This window comes from Haemaphysalis longicornis, unplaced genomic scaffold (genome assembly GCF_048455015.1).
Source record: "Haemaphysalis longicornis isolate Haplotype H1 unplaced genomic scaffold, Haemaphysalis longicornis Haplotype H1 scaffold_1, whole genome shotgun sequence".
NCBI lineage: Eukaryota > Metazoa > Arthropoda > Arachnida > Ixodida > Ixodidae > Haemaphysalis > Haemaphysalis longicornis.
The window spans coordinates 469,643,431-469,664,413 of NW_027526203.1; the positions used below are offsets into that span (position 1 = coordinate 469,643,431).

At 43.8% G+C, this 20,983-nt stretch overlaps 1 protein-coding gene across 1 annotated transcript in view; it reads right to left on the reverse strand.

Moving 5' to 3' along the window:
- The window catches only part of LOC144156243 (uncharacterized), a 41,861-nt gene that overhangs the window by 8,813 nt on the left and 12,065 nt on the right, over positions 1-20,983 (reverse strand). Inside the window, exons 5-6 of the mRNA XM_077688154.1 lie at positions 16,573-16,688; positions 14,906-15,062 (exon numbers count right to left, since the gene is read on the reverse strand). Of these exons, the coding sequence (XP_077544280.1) occupies positions 14,906-15,062; positions 16,573-16,688 (273 nt within the window). The remainder of the gene's footprint in view (positions 1-14,905; positions 15,063-16,572; positions 16,689-20,983) is intronic.

Genomic DNA, 20,983 nt, shown 5'->3' on the forward strand with positions numbered 1-20,983 from the left:
AGGAAGGAAGAAAAGATAGGCAGAAACAAGAGCTGTATTGACACCGACCACCATCCAACTGAGAGGGCCACAAACATGCAGCATTGAAACTGCACACAGCGGACTGTCCACAGGAAAGCAAAGACTTTGAGGAGATAAAATTCAATCAAGTTTGACCTTACATTATTCTTAGATAACAAAAGTTTCAACTGGAGTTTCAGACACCAAAACTACACCTGGACTATGAAGAGTGCCACAACGGATAGCTATGGAATAATTTAGATGACTGGCAGTTTTCTAATGTGCACCGAAATCTGCACAGCAGAACTAAAGAAACTTGCAAACAACGAAGTGCACAGCATCTGATACAAATTGCCCCATCAACCTGCTTGTCTTTAAAACCCCTGCAGGTGCTGCCATTTCATTGAGAGCTTGAGGTTATAGGCCTCTCAATAAGGCAGATACCAGAAGTGTGGTTATTTGGTTCAGTGTGCCCTTTAACAGTGCTACTTCATTCAGCTGGTGACAGGACCATGTCCAAGCATGCCAACGTTCCTTTTGCGTTACACTACTAGTTGCGCCAGGGGCAAGTACGGTGCTTGCTGATAACAATGCAACATACCCAGCAACACTATCGCAAATCATTTAGCAAGGGAAGAAGGCCGGCATTCACAAATCATGTCACGCCTAACAGTATGGCATTGTAAAAAGGTACACTGAACAAATAAACACAGCCCACCCGGTCTACTGTAACGACAAGCCCTACTCTCAAGTGAAACAAGAGTGTCGTGAAAACAAATACACCACTTGTAGAAGCAGCAGTGACTTATTAACACAGAAAATGAGACAAGTGCCAAGACAAATGTCAACACCCCACATACTCTCATGCCCTACAATTTGTGGCATCACAAATTGTAAGTGCATGGTGAACTGGGATTGGTGGACCGTGCCTATGTGTTTTTCTGAAACAAACACTGAGGCAGCAGAACATTTAAATTTAAAATAAATTGCGTGGAAAGTTTTGCTGGCCATGCAGGTGTTAAGAAGAGGAAGAAAGAATAATGTGTATTAATAAGAAAAAAATTCTTTGAGCATTTTTGCAATTAAGAAACATTGACTATCTGGGCCCTCTGCCATCTGGCTGGAAAGTGGGCCCATGCAATACAGATTTCAGGTACATTTTGTGGGACAAGCATGAAATGACAGATAGCAACACTTATGCAAAAAAGGTTAATGAGTTAATCTCTCCAAATTGCAGGAGTACACGTAGAAAACATGATTGACACTGAATGGTGCTAATGGTTGATGCACATACCTACATACATATTCAGTGTAACATAGGAATCACAAAAAGATCTGAGATAATTTTTACAAACAATAACATTACACAATAACCCAAAGAACACGTATCAAAGTTATTGCTCCAACCAGCTGGAGTACATTATAAAAACTTGATGAACAGGTGACAATGATGGGCTCAGGTTACTAGAATAAAGCAATTTTAGTGTAGTGTAGAATCCCAAGAAAAAAAAAAACAATAATGGAATAAGAGCGTGAACCTACATATTTGAAACTGGTCATCTCAAACTCTTTGATGTATGTTTATTGTGGTGAGGTGTACGAATCGCTGCAGATAAATAGTTTTATGCTTCTTGTAAGACCGGCATCTGTTCTTATATGTACAGGCAAGAAATTCCATAGAACCACCCTAAAATAAGCAGTTGGTGCATTTGCCATACTCATTGTGCACTATGGTAGGTTGAAACGCAAGTTTGAGTATTTCGCATTTGAAATGGTGGCCAGATAAAAATCAAAGGCTGGAACGGAACGTTGTGTTGTATATTTTTTACCGTGTATGCTATTTTATAATCTCTTATTTTATGCAGTGACATTATGTTTAAATCTTGAAATAGGATAGCAGAACTGTGATTTACTTTAGTGTAGGTCATAATCCTAAGGGCTCTTCTTTGTAAAATTGTGACACAATTTAGGTAGGTAGAATATGTGAGGCCCCAAGTCTCAACACAATAAGATATTTTGCAATGAAAAATTGAACAGTAAACGATTTTCAATGTATGTAGAGGGAAATAACACCTGGATTTTAACAACAAAACAAAACACTCTCAAGCCAACTGATTGCACCTTTAAAATTCACATAACAATCCAAAGTTATTCCAAGATATTTGTGCTTATGTACCCGATAAAGAGGGTTGCCATCTAAGATCAGGTCAGTCTGGCTGGGCTGTTCAGGGTCTTATAAGGGTTGGAGAACATAATATATTTTGTTTTTGAAACATTTAATGTTAAGTTATTGTTTTTAAAACATTATGATACGTTTAAGAGATCAGGATTGGCTGTATTTCTTATTGTAGTTAGATCTTTACCCCAGAAGTAAATCACAGTATCGTCTGCATACACAACAGCGTTTCCATGTTCAAGTGCTAAGGGTAAGGCATTTACATAAAGAAAAGTATTAATCCCAAAAATCCTTGTGGCACTCCACAGGTAACTGGTTGAGCAGTTGAGGCAGTACTGTCTACTTTGACAAATTGTTTACACCCAGTAACGTAGCTGTGAAGAAACCGTAGAAATGCATCTCTAAATTCATATCGCTCTAGCTTTTCTATGAGAATGCTGTGGTTGACGCAATAGAAGGCTATCTTGATACCAATAAAAATGCCAGTGAAGTATCCTTTGTTGTTTAGAGCATTATTTACTAATTCACTAATGCCTGTGCTACACGGTAACTTTCAATTGACAATTGTACTCTCGCCCGCAACTGCGCCCCATGTATTTACAATAAGGCACTCGATAGACAATTGGTTCAACGGCCTTTGGAAGGAATTTGAAACGGGCGTGTAGCACAGGCATAAGACAGGTTACTGCTGTAGCAGTGAACTTGCTTTTGTGAAGTCCATGCTGAATGTGCCAGTAATAGAAGGCTATCTTGATACCAATAAAAATGCCAGTGAAGTATCCTTTGTTGTTTAGAGCATTATTTACTAATTCACTAATGCCTGTGCTACACGGTAACTTTCAATTGACAATTGTACTCTCGCCCGCAACTGCGCCCCATGTATTTACAATAAGGCACTCGATAGACAATTGGTTCAACGGCCTTTGGAAGGAATTTGAAACGGGCGTGTAGCACAGGCATAAGACAGGTTACTGCTGTAGCAGTGAACTTGCTTTTGTGAAGTCCATGCTGAATGTGCCAGTATGTCATATTTTTCTAGGAAACAGGTTATTTGTTTGACTAGTAGTTTTTCAAATACTTGTGTTTACTGAACTCGTAGATATCGATCGATCTGTGATTATGGTTATAATTGATATCCCCACTCTTATGTATTGGTTTCACTTTATCTATTTTGAGGCAGCCCAGATAGGTACCCAAAGAGGCAGACATGTTGAATATAACTGCAAGGTGCTCAGCGAGTTCCTGAATATGTTGTTTAATGGCAGATATCGAAACATCGTCAGCTCCAGGACTTTTTGCTCCAGAGATACCTTTAACTGTTATGATCTTAGTTGCATCTATATTATCATGCACAAATGAGTAATACATGAGCCGGTAATTCAGGGTCACTCTGGGATGGAAATTGGGAGGACAAGTTGTAACCTACCGTGGAAAAAGGCTTGTTAAACTTGCGCACAATGTCTGCTTCAGCATTGCTAGGTAGAGCAACTTCTGGTAGAACTATTTTGGAGTCATTTAAATTAATTACTGATTTAATGACCTTCCACATTTTCTTCAGTGTATGTTGGTTAGTTCAATAAGTAATATTGCTCCTTCATTTTATGCAGCAATGCTAATGTTTTACTTCTACAATATTTGTACTTGTAGTAAGCATTGTCTTTAAATTCTTTAGGTATATGTATTACGCAGATGAATGCTTCATCTTGCATACAAGTGCAGACAAAAAATACATGCATTCGGGTGAAAGCGAGAGCCTACCATACCTACTGACCACTAGCACATATATCTATATGAAACAGCCAGTGGCAAGACAGATATTATTAGCGCAATCAAAACGAGACCACTGTCAACTTCTGTGGAGAGCTGCATGTGCATTTTCAACGCCTGCTCTCAGGTGGCGGCACGTCCTGGGCCTTGCTGTGAAGCTTCACTACCGCCCCCAAGCTCTGCCCACAAAGCGCTGGGCCTGGTGGCCAAACATGCCTGTACGCTGCCACAGTAAGGTGGCGTTGAAGGGCCCTTTCTGATTGGCTGTGATCAAAGTGAAAGCAATGAGAAAAGGCTGTCAGGAAGACGGCGAGTCAAATCTGGCTCTGCTTGCTCTGGGCTCTTTGTGACGTTTTCGGAAACATAAAAAGGAAGGAAGGGAAACCTCAAATGCCAGCTGCTGTTATTTATTTTTCAGGAAACAAGGCATTGTTGAGCATTGAACAAAAGCAAACAGAGCGACAAAATGCGTGATCTTTCAGTTATTGATTGATTGATTGATTGAGGGGTTTAACGCGCCGACGCAACGCAGGCGATGAGGCGCGCCGTAGTGGAGGGCTCCGGATTAATTTTGACCACCTGGGGATCTTTATCGTGCGCCGAAATCTCGTACACACGGGCGTTTTTGCTTTTCGCCTCCATCAGTGATCTTTCAGTTAGAACAAGAGGTTATTCAGCCTTTTGTGTCACCTTTAATAACCGTGTCTGTAAAAACCTGGCATATGAAATGTTCCCAATCTTTGAAGGGTCTTCTGGATGCTCCCAGATATTGCATTCCACGTCTCGAGCTTGCGAGATGAGCTGTACCCTCAACCATATGTTCAGCAAAAGTGGGAATGGAGGGGGATCACGTTGCACTAGTGTGCCCTGTTTTCTTTAAATAAAAATGAGTGCCGCTTTTTAGAAGTCACTCTGGAAACTTCCTGCCCCAGATTCTATTGTCTGCACATCTGCAGTTGTGTTTGAAAGCATGCAAAGCATAAAAATGAAAAATTTCAGTTAGTGCCAGTCCTGTCGCCTTCGCATTGTTATCCAAGGCAGCCCTTCAAATTGTGCAGCAGGTCACAAAACAGGAAAGATGACAGTTTGGAGCAGCTATGGCAGTTCTCGAGGAGTTACTTGGAGGTGGAAACATACTGGTACCATGCGAGGAGGCTACTAGCAAATACCACTGACAATGCTACACTAACAACAACAGAAAGGAGTGGCTCTGAACAGACTACTTACATGGAAACATTGCTGTACTGTATACATAGCCCATACCGCAACACAAGTGTATAAAATGACCAGGACATGAAAGTGACAGGACAGGCAGCACTAACTACCAATTATTTTACTTATCTACTTTCAACTACAACAGCAGATGCACAGAAGGTGTAAGGTTTGCGGCAGACTCACTCTTGCATCAAGAGGGGGTCGCGATGAGTTAGCTACAGGCCCTTTTTGCATGGCCAGGAGTGTGGCTTTTTAGAAGCGACAAGATCATTCGAAGTTCTGAGCATCTGCTTTGCCTACAAGCATATAGGTTAACTTCTGGGCATATACTTTACAGAGCCATTCAGGCAGGCAGTTAAGAACAGTTAAAAGCACTACAATGCAAGATGAAAGTAACCACTTTCAAATTTATTGTAAGGTAACTGAAATAATCAATGCACATATTTTAGCCGAATGCCCTCACTTTAGAATAACATTGGATAGAACATTTGTAACCTACATCAAAACTTATTTAAACACAATATCTGACACTCCCACATCGAAGGCCGATAATTCAGGAACAATGCCAGTCAAGGGAAGAGCTGTAAATCTCAGAACAACAACCATGTTATTGAGCTATGATGAGCACAAAGGCTTGACTGGCACCACACCGGCCTGCTTATCTGTGGTCGTTCTCAAAGATAAAAGCACACCTGTGATGCCACTTGAAGCAGGTGGGGAGGCAAGATAGCTGCCCTCACATTGTCTGAAACGATAACATTTTTCTAATTCTCTAACTTTTCGTGGGCAGACGCAAGAAATATTTGTGTGATGAGGAAGTGAAATCTGGCTGGGAAATGTGCAAACAAATGCAATGAAAAGGACAGAAAATTGTTCGAAGCCGCCCTTAGCGCAAGCTGAAAACTTGAAACTGTGAGCTCTGCCTGTCCGCTGATAAGTGACATCACGTGATCATGTGCTGCAAAGCAGTCAGGGGCTGTGAATGTCGAATATGGCCACACAAATAAGCACCTACCTTTCCTTAAAGGGACGCTTAAGGCTAATTACCTTGTTCTTTCAATTGAAAAATCATATGTTTAGAAGTTGAACCAACAATTATGCCTTGTTTGCTGTGAAATTAATCAAAGCTGGCATTTCTGCATTCCATTTCCCTTCCATAATTGTGTAACGTTGAAGAGCATCTGACAAAGTGCCCAGAGCAAGCCAAAGCCCTATTTTCAGTTTTACTCGATTGTCGCCATCATTCTGAGTGCTTGTGTTGAAGAAAGGATTCCGAAGCCACCATAGAGAAAGAAAATCTCTGTTTACATCAGACTGAATTGCTTAATCTCCTGCAACCATGGCGTCCGAACGCTGCTCGCCTTCCTTCTCTTCCTTTCTGTCGACCCCTGAATCGTCCTCTTTATTTTCATTCTTGCCCCAATGTCCCGCGCAAAAAATGCAACAGCTTCTTCTCATTGGCTTTCACTTTCGTTGCAGCAATGATTAGAAGCCAATCAAAAAGGGGTGCTTTTTGACACCATTTTAGCAGCGCCCAGGTAGACTTGTCATCAAACTCCACCCAGAGAGTGGGGCTAGAAACTCTGACACCGCTTTCCAGGGATGTGCAGCCACATGGGAGCATTAAAAATGCACGAGGAATTTCTCAAGCGGCTGTCAGCCGTTTTGTTTCAAGCCAATTGCTCTGATACCTGAATTTCCACTGGCCGTTACATATGAATGCGCTAGGGGTAGTATAGGTAGGTACGGTAGGCTGTTGCGTTCACTCGTGTGCATGCACGCTTTGATTGCACTAGCACACAAGGTGGAGCACCTCAGTGAAATCAAAACTGATTGATTGACTGATTGATTATGCGGTATAATGAGCCAAAACTACACAGGTTATGAGGCGTGCCTTAGTGGAGAGCTCCAGATCAATTTTGACCCTTTGAAGATGCTTAATGTGCACCGAAATCTTCAACACGTGGGCATTTTTGCTTTTCGCTTCTATCAAAAAAGCGGCCGGGAATCGAACCCGTGTCCTTGGGCTCAGCAGCACGCTGCCTTACGAAATCACAACTGAGGCAAAGCCTACCACCTGGGGTGAGGCATCCTATTTTATAATGTTTTCTAGCTTGACGTTTGTGTCTCCCAAAGTGCACATGATGAACAAAAGTTGCTGCATACATTAATTTTACATTTGAGTGTCCCTGCTGCTTCAGTGTTTGTTTCAGAAAATTGATTAGGCAAGCCCCACCAATCCTGCACTTCACCATTCAAGATTCGTGATGACATAAAATGGCGTGCAGGAAATTGAATGGAGGCAGCAATCCTGCTTTCATGCTGTTGGCATTTTCTGTATCAGTAAGTGCCTACTGCTGCTTTGAGTGGTGTATTTATGTCCACAATCGACACTCGACCTACTGATACAAATCAACTGCCTTTTACACTTTGGTGTCCCTTTAATACAATCGTTTGCTGGGTACACTAATCTTCAGGGGCACATTTTGGCACAACTGTGGCGCAGTTATGCCCAAAAAAAAGACCATTTGGAAGAATAAGCAGGATTTCTATGCTGCCTCAAAGTGGCACATGTTAAGAAATGTGAAATGCCAACTGCTCCTTAAACCTGGCTTGCATCTCACAGGAGCTGGTTCACTCCATGCAAAATGTCCCAGACCAAAAATCGACCATCACCAATTTTCTTGAAAAATTTGGGCTTGTTGCAGATAACGCTTTGCCTACCGTGGACTAGCTGAGCTTGTCCACACGATTTGTACCACTCCCACCGAAGACGAGCTATGCTCGTCCACGCTAAAACAAACACTTGCGTGCTGCTGCAGTCTAGCTACCTTGAAATATTTTGTTTAGTTTAAATTGACTTCAATAGATGGCACTGTAAAAATTTTTAAACCACACTCAAAGCTCTCAAATAATGCATTTTGGTTGAGAAACTTTTTGATGCTGGAAATAGGGATTTAAAAATGGCGTCCTCCTCTGTGCGCGTGCATACCGGCACCATCAGCGCTCCGGAAAAAAGAAGAAAATGTGTTTGCGGAAGTTTCCTCGGACTCGGGTAGTAAAGAACTGCGATTCTCATCAGAGAGTGGAAGCGACGACGCAGACCAGCATATATTCTCAGAATCATCGGATTCAGACGACGACAGCGTCTCAACGTGTCGGCAGTGGACGCCGATAGATATAAACAAACCGCCACCGGCACCTCCAAGGTTTGTTTTCACGGCCAAGCCTGGTGTGAATGTACCCGTGACAGAGGATGTAAATTGTGCGCGGTACCTTGAATTGTTTATAACCAATGAAATAGCTGGCTTGATTGTCCGCGAAACCAACCGCTACGCTGAACAGTTCTCGCTCGGCATAACTTGAGCCAAGTGACTTGGATGGAGTTGACGTTGGAAGAACTAAATGTGTTTCTGGCAATAATTATTCTTCAGGGGACAGTTCAAAACCCAGAAATTTCTATGTATTAGTCGAAAAGAGAGATTCTCCGAACGGCAATCTCCACAGTCTGCACACCTCGTGCGAGGACTGTGGAGTAGCACTCTGCACCATTCCGTGCATTGAAATTTACCATACCAAGTCTTCTATCTAGAAATCAGATCCCTGCCACAAGCATGTGCCTCGCTTGTCAGTGCTTTTTTTTTTTTTTAATTTTGAAGAGACATTTTCTGCACCGAAGGATACAGAGACTCAGGAACTCTCCATGGTGCAGTGCAGTGAACCTAATGTTCACTTCATATTAAAAAAAAAATAACACGCGGCAAACAAAGGCGACCGACTGTGGCTTCTTTTCCGCAATTTAGTAGTAGTACAGTGAACTCTCATTTCTACGAACGTCGGTTTACCGAATATTTCAGAATAACGAACTTTTAAAAAATCCCCGGCGGTTTTCTTTGGAACTCAATGCAAAAATCTTTCAGTTAAACGAATATCGGAATAGCGAATATTTCAGTTAAACGAACTTGATCAGTGGACCCGGGTTCATTTTTGAAATCAGTTCAACGAAGTTTTGCCCTCTACATCGCTGTCGCAGCCGACGCCAGCCAACCGAAAATAGCCGTTCCAGCAGTGGCGGCGCAACATCGCTGGCGTTGACAGCGCTGCTAAGACAGCGGCGGTGAGATAGATGAACCACGGCGGCACAGCGGCTGTGCGGGAGTGGAAAAAAAATGGCGCGTCTTAGTTTGTGTGTGCTGGCTGTGGTCACGTAAACGTTGTGGTGTGCCTGCTTTTGGACTGCAGTTCGTGCGTCAAGCGCCCACTTTCGCAATGAGTTCTACGAAGCGGAAGCGGTTGTCTCTGTCAGACAAGCTGCAAATCCTTCAGCGTCTGGACAGCGGTGAAAGGCAAGTGGACGTTGCGAAGGAATACGGCATTGCACCGTCGACGCTGTCAACCATAGTTAAACAAAAATCGCAGCTCCAAGGAGAGACTTCGATGAGTGGCACTAGAAAACGACTTTGCACGGGATATTTTAAGGAAGTGGACGATGCCGTTGCGGTATGGCTCCGCGATCTGCGATCCCAAGATATCCCCGGGTCCGGCCCGATGATACAAGGCAAAGCGAAGGAATTTGCTTTTCTTCTGGACGTTCGCGGCTTCGAAGCAAGTAGCGGATGGCTCACCCGATTTCGGGATAGGCATGGGATCGCATGGAAAACGATTTGCGGTGAAAGCAAGGATGCCGACCACGAAGCAGCGAGAACCTGGAGGGATGACAAACTGCGGGATATCATTAATGGATATTCACCCGATGACATATACAACGCCGATGAAACGGGTGTGTTTTATCAGACTCTTCCAAACAAGACAATGGCATTCAAAAATGACAGTTGCAAAGGCGGAAAGCAGTCGAAAGTAAGAATCACTGCGCTGCTGTGCTGCAACGCTACTGGCAGCCACAAGCTCAAGCCGCTAGTGATAGGGAAATACGCAAAACCACGATGTTTTAAGGGTGTCCCTTCCCTGCCATGCATCTATAAAAGCAACAAAAAAGCATGGATGACCAGGAATATTTTCAGCGAATGGCTCCTCAGCATAAATGAAGAAATGCGGAAAGCACAAAGAAAGATTCTTTTGATTGTGGACAACTGCTCTGCACACGTCGTCGATGTCCACTTAAGCAATGTGCGCATCGAGTACCTCCCGCCAAACTGCACTGCTGTGCTTCAACCGCTCGACTTGGGCATCATTCAAAACTTGAAGGTAGAGTACCGACGGCGACTTGTTCAGAGGATTTTAATCAACATAAGGATTGGCAAGAATGACCCCATCAACGTCAGGCAGGCGGCCGAGATGCTGACAGGCTCCTGGTGCTCAGTAACACAGGCTACAATTAGGAACTGCTGGCATAAGTCCGGCCTTTCCCCCCTGTGCAGTGAAAGCGTGCAAGATGAACAGTACGAGGAGGCGGTCGAATCCGGGATGTGGACGGAGTTCTGTCACCAGCTGGACGTTGACAGCAGCACTTCGTTTGAAGACTATGTGCTGTGTGACAGTGAGCTTGTCACCTGTGCTGAACTGTCTGATCTGGAAATTTTTTCCAGTATTCGCCCCGAAGAAGAAGAGTGTGACGAGGAAGATCCAACTGCAGAAACCACAGTTGTAGCAGAGGCCGGTTCAAATCCTGTAACTCTAACCGAGGCTGTTGGGTACATTGTAAAGTTGCGAGACTTCGTGTCTCAGCAACAAGCTGTGCCAGAGGAAGTACACAAAAGCATAGACTCTCTGGACAGCTTTGTTGCGTCTTGCGCTTTAAGAGCACCAGTACAAATGAAAATCACAGATTTTTTTTCAAAATGAGGTGTGCTGCAATGCACCGTTACTGATGTACTTAATAAATTGCATTTCCCACTTTTGACGATGTCTTCTGTGCCCTATGTTGTTTCATATTTTTTGGTAGCGAATTTTCAGTTTAGTGAACTTTCAGTTAAGTGAACTACTTCCTTGAGTCCCTTGAAGTTCACTCAAGTGAGAGTTTACTGTATGACCTTGCCATATGGCACGCGAATAAAATGTTTTGAGCTCTGTTCCGTCTTTTTATTTCGCAACCACCTTATAACAATTATCAGTTATAACGATGAGATTTCCTTGGCACTTGGATATTGGTATAAGTGGACTAGACTGTACTAAAGTGCCTTTTACTATTTTTTTGGTTGCTTCAAGATACGTAGAATCGGTCAGGCAAAAAAAAAAAAACGGTATTTTTGAAATCATATTTCGCAAAAATATTCAGTAGGCAAAAGGTTAAGAGTATGAGCACCAGCTGGCCTCCGTGAAGCCCGCACACGGCATCTCGCCAGCGTCCCCTGCCCACAGCTGCAGAGACTCAAGCTATTGCTGAGGCCATCCTACTTCATCAGCATCGCACCGACCTTACTACAGTCCACATAGACAACCAAGAAGCACTAAAAAACTTTACCACCAACGATATCCCGGAGCCTGTCCCTGCGAGCCTTGCAACGTACATGCAAGCTCATCCCCAGCTGTGCATCCACCTTGAATAAACTGCCACCAAGGTATGAAAGGTAATGAATGAGCTCACGCTCCGGCCCACGACACTCGCTCCCTGCCTGTGCAGCCCTCAGCCGTGACCTGAAGCATACAACCCAAGGGAGGACAGCGATACACCGCAAACGCCTCTGTGACCTCTGCACAGCTACAATGCCACTTCATCTCCCCTTCAAAATTCATATGACACGGACATGCTACATACATCGAATAGGCACACCCATTGTCTCTCCCCTGCGATCTGTTCTAGCTTTACACACAAAACAATCCAGACCGACTGCAATTTCAAATATGCGGCGGCTATCTGGATACGTTTTTAAAAAATAAACTCTTTCGTTAGAACGCCTATTCAAGATCGCTCAATTTGAGCAACAACTTAAGTGTCCTTTTTAATCGCATTCGAGGCGTTTCTAAAACACATAAAGCAATTTGCTGGTTAGCTCAGGAAATGCCCTTTCAGGACTAGTTCCGTTTTCCATTAGGCGATTAAAATGTTATTTTTGACACAAAGTTGTATCGCTTGAGTGGGAAAATTGGGTGTGGTTCTCACCATGGCATTTCCATGCCATGCCTTCATCGCCTGCTACCGCTCCCCCCAAAAAAGCCGTTGACGATTTCAGTGCACGACAGCTCATTTTTAAGATAAGAGCACTGGGTGCAAGTTGAAAGATAACACCCAGTCAAGGGGTATCAGTTCAGACAAGAACAGCACTTGAAATATGCCACCAGTTGTTCGTCGGCCAGTTTTAGTTCCGTGTGTGGGTATTTCTGGAGGTCTAATATTCCTTTTCCTGGTCTGATAAGGTTCGTAACAGTTAGAGACTATTCATAGCTACACTAGTGAATCAGAAGATGACTAAATCACAAGTACACGTTCCAACAGCTAAACCATAATAAACTGACTGTGAATGCCAGCAAGCATTCACTAACAAGTCTCGTTTTCAACTCTAAGTTGAATTCTTAGCATCGCATGCTTGCCCGGGACCTTGTGCTGGCCGTATACGCAGCGCAAGTCATTGAGAAGGTTTTTACACCAAGCAAAAAAAATTTGTCCCCTCTACTAATCTCGAACTGCCAGGTTTCTTCAAGAGGACCATCCAAAATCTAGCCACTTGAAATAGAGCCTTGGATTCACTATATCGTGCAGGAACAAGTGCTAACATTTTCTTTTATCTAATTAACTGTTTGCGGGCAAATGAAGTTTTCTTTTGGGATGTGCTTTTGAAATGTTTACCTACAAAATGCATGAAATGTACAAAATGTACTAGTTATAGTTCACCGTCTAAACAAAAAATTGATTTTACCAATTTTTTTACATAAGCATTACTCCTAAAAACATTTAATCACGAGTGTCATTGAAAGAGGCATTTATTCACCTACATTTTAGGCTGCTGCATTATATGATGAATGAACAGTTCTAGCGAAAAAAACTTTTTTTTACACCCATAAAAAGCTGCCCATTTTCCGACAGTAACGAGAGTTAATCTCATTTTGGGGGAACAGACCCCATTTACATCATGTGCTGCCTCTTATTTTTTCAACACAAGGATGTCACTCACAACTTTCAAGAATTGAAAACAAAGTAACATACATTACTTTTAAGATTGGAAGCATAAGGTCAAAAAAAGCGTTTCAATGGTGAATAATACAATATTTGCTCAACTTTTTTTTTTTTACATTTGAGCTCTTTTTGTGCCCCTGCAGAATGTGTTAAGAGATAAGCCCCATAAAGTTATTAAAACCAGCAACTTTTTTTCTTTGGCCTTCTCACATTTGTAGCTTTTCAGTCACTACTTGTCTTACCTGAAAACGCAAAACTTTAAGTAAAACTCGTATGAATTGAACCGAAACTGCTGGTCACTTATACCCTGCCTGGTGTACTGCTAACAGTGGAGCTACTATGATGAGGTTATCCCACATACAGAGCACACTGGAGCACTTGCATGCTGTCTTGCAAGCCTACTAGAGTACACTAACTCCATTGGCAAATATTCAAACGAACGGTCAATGAATCCCCCCCCCCCCCCCTCCCCTCAGTGTAAAATGTGCCGTTGGGACAGTTGGTGCACGGCAGCTTATGGAAGAAGCGCTAATACTGAATACACAGAGCCCACAGTGCATGTGTTCGCTTCCTTTCCTCTCTGTGGGTCAGATATTAGTGCTCTTTCCATAAGCCACCCCCTGGCATCCCGAACATGGAGAAAGCAGCAGCATGCACAAGCTGTGGCGGCTGCCCACTGCAGTAAAGACGAGCAAGGAGTAAACGACTTCTGGAAAAACACACTGGCACAGTTCTGCACGGTGCCCCAAACGGTGTCGAGTTGGTTCTCGCATAATGTTGCCTACTAGTCACGGGCTTGCACTGCATGCTAGAAATGAAGCAGGCAAGTAAACTAGGGACACAGCTTTGTAGCTCAGATGCAATGGGTGATTTCAGCGAGGTTGTAATCCCTGTCGTTTCTAATTGCCAGTTGTGTGGAATTTAAAATTTTTACGCCTGCCAGCCCGCCCTCTAAGCTTTCAAAACATCTCACACGATCCAAAAGTCAGTAATGTAGTGCGTATAATTCAGCATGACCCATGAAAAATGCTCTAGTTTTGTGGGTTGGTCAAGCAGAGGACAGACAGACTACGCATAGAGACATGATTCTGTTGACGCTGCAAATGAACGAACCGTCAAAAATACTTTTTGTTGTCTCGGTGCATCTGAGCTAGAGTGAAATCACAGGAATGCCTGTCTGACCTGATAAAAGGCTGCGACGAGCAGGCTCTTTGGTTCGCTTCCAGAGTGCAGTTTCTTTTTCAGGAGCACTCATGGAGCAGAAGTGTGGCTTGCAGTGATAAAAGCAACAAGTAATCCCTTTCTTTCTGCCAGGAACGCCCACAGAGATAAGTGGCCCTTATCTTGTTTACTCCGCACATATTTCCAGCACCTGCTGCCATCCCCACGTCTTGGATGGCAAAAGAAAGGGAAGGAGCGAGTTCCACTTCTTCTCAGCACCCAAAGCAAACCAGCGGCCTCGTGTGCTAAGATGGCACACCCCATTGCAATGATCCCTTCCTTTTTGTGCCCTATTTTATAAAGGCTAACAAGAACATGGAAGAGGCTTCACCATTTGAGGCACCTTTTACAGTACTCTCAACATCATTTCCCTCTGATAGCCAAGATGACAAATACGGTGCCCTGCAGTCTGGATTCCACGATTCAATTGCTCACCAGCAGTGAAATAAACTTACACAGACAGGCACCAATGATGATTCCAATGGCCGAGTCAGACATGTGGCAGGAGTAGCCGTACTTGACAAAGAATGGCTTGTAGCAGTAGGTTGGCTGAACGCTCCCAGTGGGGCAAATGGCATCGTCGGGGCAGGCAAGAGGGCCACAGTGTCCGCACTGAGGGCGGGGAACACCAAGGGGGACACGCATTAGTAAAACACGTTGACAAGCGCTCGCCCCGTCCTGCTTCTTCTGTGTCGTGTTTATTGCGCTACATACAATGAGTATGCACATTGCAAACCTGGCTAGCCCTTGAGCTCTGCAAAGGTGAATGAAGCTGCTGCATTGGACCTCTTCACAAGTGCATAACTTCCAATCGTGCCTTTAACTTAAATAAGCTGCAAATGAAGTGAAGGGTTCAAGAGCACTGTGGGAAAGCAAGGTACGAATATACAGAGACACATATCGTGTGTCTCCAGGCATTTGTCCCTTATTTTTCTGCAGCGCTCTTAAACCCTGCAAGTACGTAGCAACTCACCCAAATGACAACTTGGTCAAATGAAGCGAGCTTTGACTAATAATATTTAATTATGCAGCGAAGAAAAGAAACAGCATAAATTGAACGGCACACACACACTGTTTCTGCTCTGTCGTCGCTGCTTGGTTAACTCACTCCCATGGCAGCACTGCCTTCTTCATTCCCTAGTGCAGTCAATCCTAAACATTTGAAGCCAGGCAAGATGGTGATGGCTGATCAGCATCAATTTGCCTAATATGTTAAATTGTTCAGCATAGAACCAACCAGCATAGTGAATCTTACAGAAATTGTAAAATACTTCAAACTTCAGTAAAAAAAAAAGCACCTAAACAGCTTTGGTCAGCCAATGTCATGCAACAACCTTGCATTCTTTTAGCAAGGTTGTTAAGCAATAAAGTGCTTAAGCATACCATCCCCAAGCCCAGATCCTGAGACTGCACACTTCAATTGCACAAAAAATTCCATCAGATAGATGTCACTGCCATGGCGTGTCCTCTTTTGCTATCCCTTCGGAGCAACAAGGATGAAATTTACCCAAGACTGCACACAGTGGTAACAAAGACACGCACACCAAGCATGTGCACAAGGCTCCCCTGTCTACTTATGTCCACGCAAGATACTGGCCTGCAGCCTGGCACAGCGACTATAATGGAAATGGGCGGGTTACACTGGTGCAATGCATTACCTTCAAGCAGCGGCTACATACACATCACACCCTTGTAAGGAGAGCATGCAACATAAAATGAATGGGGGAAAAACTAGACTAACAAAGTGCATCACCCTCTCTGCATCTTTTGACATTCACGAGTTTCTTTTTTTGTTCTTACTCTAGCAACTGCATGCCAGACGTTCGATGTAAACAGCTGCAACACAGCTATCAGACCTGCACAGGCTCAACACAGCTATCAGACCTGCACAGGCTACCACTTCAGTGGCACGAAGTACAAAAGTAGACAAAAATGGGTGGTCAAGATACAACAAGATTACTGTGCCAGATGAATGAGCTGTCTTGCATTCTTGTTATGTCCAATACTAAACACTTCTGCATCCAGCTCAAAGATATATATATATTTTTTTTTTAGCGAGCTGTGCAGAAAGCATTGGTATAATCTTGAGGCGACCAAATGTTAGAAGAGTTCGGTCACTCACCGAGCAGTAAAAGCCTGCAGGACAAAGTGTGCAGTCGGAAGAGCCCTTGAGCAATGTGTAGCTGCCTTGAGAACAGGCTGTGCATGGACCAGGACCCAGTGCAACTTTGTAAAAGCCTGAAACGTAGGAGCAATCATGGGCAAATTGCATAGACAAACACATTTGCTGCACCCTCCAACCACACTTTAGAGCATACTTGTAGTGACTTCCAGGGACAAAGAGTGCTCCATGTGGCAGCAGATGACATCACTTTTTTTCAGAGGTCACGGATTGTACGAAGATATTGAATCGTCTCATTTCCTGCTAGAGTTTTTACGATCCGCAGAACTTCGAAGTAAGTGGTAGCTTTCCAGGTTTTCAATAAAGTATTATGTTGCTTAGGTGCAGCTGCTGATGGCAAATTCATGCAAGGCTTCAGCAAATCACACTTACTACGAGTACTGTTACCCTTATCAAAATACTTTGCCCTACACTCGGGTACAACTTAAAGACAGCAGAAGCTGCCTCTGCACCTCATCACCGCAGCTGGCTGTGGCGCGGTGCAAAGAGGGCGTAACTTCCAGTATTTAGAACGTGACACGAGTCGTTTCCGGAATTTTTCGGCCTTGATCTGCTTAAAAATTACTGCAGTGACAACAAACAAAAAGAGAAAAAGCAGACAACGCCACACGTTAAAGGGACCCTGCAACAGTCTTTGAGCAGTGCAAGTAAACCTGCGCGACGTTTAAATTACACTGCCAGGAATACCTGAGCCAAATATTACACGTGCACGTGAAGTGGTGAGCGCGCAAATCGCTGTGAAAGACGCGGAAAAACCAACCGCGCTCTCTTCAGTTCTCCTCATTATGCACCCCTGGCATGGCCTAAGCGACATCATTGAGGCCATGGCTGCCCGATCGGCTGTCACTGGTCAACTTCGCGGCTAATTTCTCCCATTTGCGCCATCGTCATCACTGTGTACGAACCCCTTCTATGCCTGAACCTGTAGGCACAGTTTTGCCGTTTCTTTTGTGTTTTGAGTGTGCGCAGAGTTTGAGGGATGAGCTCAATACTTCCCTTTCAACGGAACCACTCGACTACAAACGTTTATTGCTTCAAAAACGCCCTACCAGCCCGAACGCGCGCTTGCGAGCAGGCACCCATGCCTGGTTTTTGTGGCACCAGACCGGAAAAAGGAGAAAACTCCATGGTCTGTGATATATCGAAGGCCGCCGAAGAGAACGCCACGAGCCGCCCCCCTCTCCGGGAGAGAGCGTGCAGCTTGCGTCGCGTTGTCCGCGGTCGAGTTGAGAGGGATCGATTATGCGTGATTTCTCATCGCGCGTAGTTTCGGTGATAGTGAACGGATTTTCATAATTCTTGCGGGAGGAGATTGCTGGGACAATAGACTTTACCCAAAAATACATTCCTAGCAGTCAATGGTAACCGTTGCAGGGTCCCTTTAAGCACAATCTCCCTTCAAAATATGTGTGCACATTGACGTCAGGCATACGTCGCTTTAGCAGAGTGATACAACACGAGCTATTGCAGTTCTTTAACTTGCATTCGAGTATACAAGTTCTATGCTTTCAAATTTTCACAGACGAGCATGCGAGGGCTCAAAATTTGAGATTATTTCCAAAGAAGACCACTCTTCACGGATGTTCGCTCTTATAGCAGTGCTGCTTCAACTACGACGCTATGCTTAACACTTTCGCTACCGCGCCTATCAAAATCGATCAATTTGATCGATACTTTTGGGAGCGCCTTTTCATAGCGTTCCAGGCATTTCTCGAACAAGTAAAGCTGTTCGGAGTTAAATCAGAAAATGGCCTTTCAAAATCAGTTTTGTTTTCATTTTTGCTACTGAGACGGGTTTTTCGACACGCTTTTGCATCACCTGGGTGTGGAAAAATGGCGTGGTCATCGCGCGTCACTGCTACAAACGAAGAATGCATGCAACTCGTAATTACTCTGCACCAACGCTTGTTTTTTGCTATCAGGGCGTGAATGGGGAACTAGCAAACGATTTTCAATCGTCAGGTTCGCGCTCTGACAGTAATAGTCCCAGAAATCGGCTGAAAATGCCAAGCAGTGCCTGGTTGCAAAGCGACTTTATGATTTTAGGCAGTTTTATTGCCTTTGCGCACGTTGTTCTAAGTACTGTGGTAGTTCTACTTACCCCAGGACCATTCGCAAACAGTTTACAACAGTTTTGGTTTCATTTCTGCATCGCGAAATTCATATTTAGCACTACTACGCAGTTACCCAACTTCAAGGCTACCTGCCATGGCGCCAGGAGCGTCTGCGACTGATCCTCGAACAAAGCACGGCATTCCTGATTTCCCCCACCCTAACCCGATTTCTGCGATAAGAACTTCAGATGCAAGTCAAAAGATCACACCCAGTCGCCAGATATCCGTTCCGCCGAGGACAGCGCTTCAAACCGGCCTTACACTGCCAGCTGTTCGACTTCCAGTTTCGTTTCCATGCGAGGGTATATCCGGGTGTCTAATGTTGCTGCTTAGTTGAACTGTCTATTCGGACGGAGTCTCTGATAAGTTTTTGTACTGTTTCATTTGAAAAATGTTAGGTGGCGCTGGAATAGAGGAGGCTCGTTGTGCTGATCTTTCTCATCGCGCAACTGCTACTCGGGCAAAGATCGCAGGGCACGATTCTAGCTCATCGTACCTCATTTTTGCGAGCAAGGCTACAATTGCGAGTAAGAAGATGATAATAAAGCTCAGCTTTATGTTTTGAGAGATAACTGACCGTGAACGACAAGCATCAGCTACGGCGATCCGTTTTCAACTTCGTGCATGTTTTTTTCCGCATCGCGTGCTAGTCCCAAATATTGTGCTCGCTGTAAATGAAAAGTCAGCCATTGACATGATGTTTTTACGTTATGTGGGGGCAAATTGGTGCCTCTGATAACGACAAACCGCCAGGTTTATTCCAGGAAACCACCCAAAATTGCACATTTTGAATTGGAGGTTGGGCTTCACCGCATGACACGAGCACCGTGCATGCTAAAATTTTTTTTTATATCTGACAAACTGTTTTGCGCAAGTCAACATTTTTTCTAGGGCGTGTTTTGGAAATGTTTCCCTACAAAATGTATATTCTAATTTTTTTCTACTACCGGTGGTTTGATAAACACAACTCCTTTTTTATAATCTTTTTCGACAACTTGACAAAAATTTTGATTTTGATATTTTTTTTACAACTATGATATATAAAATCCTTTAAAAAACTGGTGTTATTCGAAAGGCCGTTAAATAATCTGCATTTTGTGTTCCTGCAATTAGTGCCTAACCAATTTTTTAGCAGGAAAAAAATGTTTTCTTGGACCCCTAAAATTAGTCAATTTTCCGGCGGTAGTGAAAGAGTTAAAGGCCAACTGCACTCATATTTCACTTCGGCCAAATTTACTGTGAACATACAGTAGTACCACCAAACCGACTGGGACATAACTGGTACCTCTGTGAAATGCGTTGTTAATAAGTTACAAACGTTCAAAATAGCTCTGTCGCAGGCAACGCTGCACCTTTTGGCGAGACGTGCAAACAGCTATAATGCGGAAGTGACAATGCAGCCGGCCGGGTGTGTTTTCCCTCGGCCAGCCACGAGAACCAATCGAGCTCCGACGGGCCCTTTTCTCCTAGGGCTGCTGCGAAGGGGAAACGTTGCACGCAGGTACCCTCTGGCAGGCCCACTGCTTATGCCCGCTCGGTCCCCGGCTGGGCCAGCTGCAACGTCACTTGTCATGGCCTTGCTCTTCTCAGTTTCTGTTTCAAAATCGCTGATTTTTGACGACCGTTTGTGACGTAGATACGTGTACTTGAGCTGTCATATTTTGTACTCTGGAGTCTTTTTAGGTAGACTATACGAAAATAAAGTTTCCAAGAGGTCGAAATTTTGAGTGCAGTTGGGCTTTAAGGGTTTTGAAACTGGAAGCTTTTTTGAACCTCAATCTGCTATGTACTCGTACCCATTTATCATGAACGATCTTTAGCTTAATTGCTGAATAGCTTAAAATACTGTACACAAAAGCTGGCAAAACACCTTTTCGAAGTTTCCCAAGCCAAACGAAAAAAGTCGCAAAATGTAGCAAGAAAAGACGCCAAACTAAAACCGAAAGCCCCACTTTTTACTCTCACAGCAACTGTTATAGCGTATTTGAGCCCAATTGTGGTAAAAAAAATGAATATTTGTCATTTTCTTAATTGAACTGCGCTAATTTCACTGAAAAAAAAATGTCTTTCAATTGCACTGTGGCATGTAAACATTACCGCGATTGCAGCCTAATGGATGTTACAACAAGCACCATGCCGCAATTCCTCTTCATGAATGCCACTATGGGCTCCAGTTTTACAAGCCAGCTTTCCTTGCACAAATGACAAGGTTTGCAACAAGTACCCAAACAATCAAG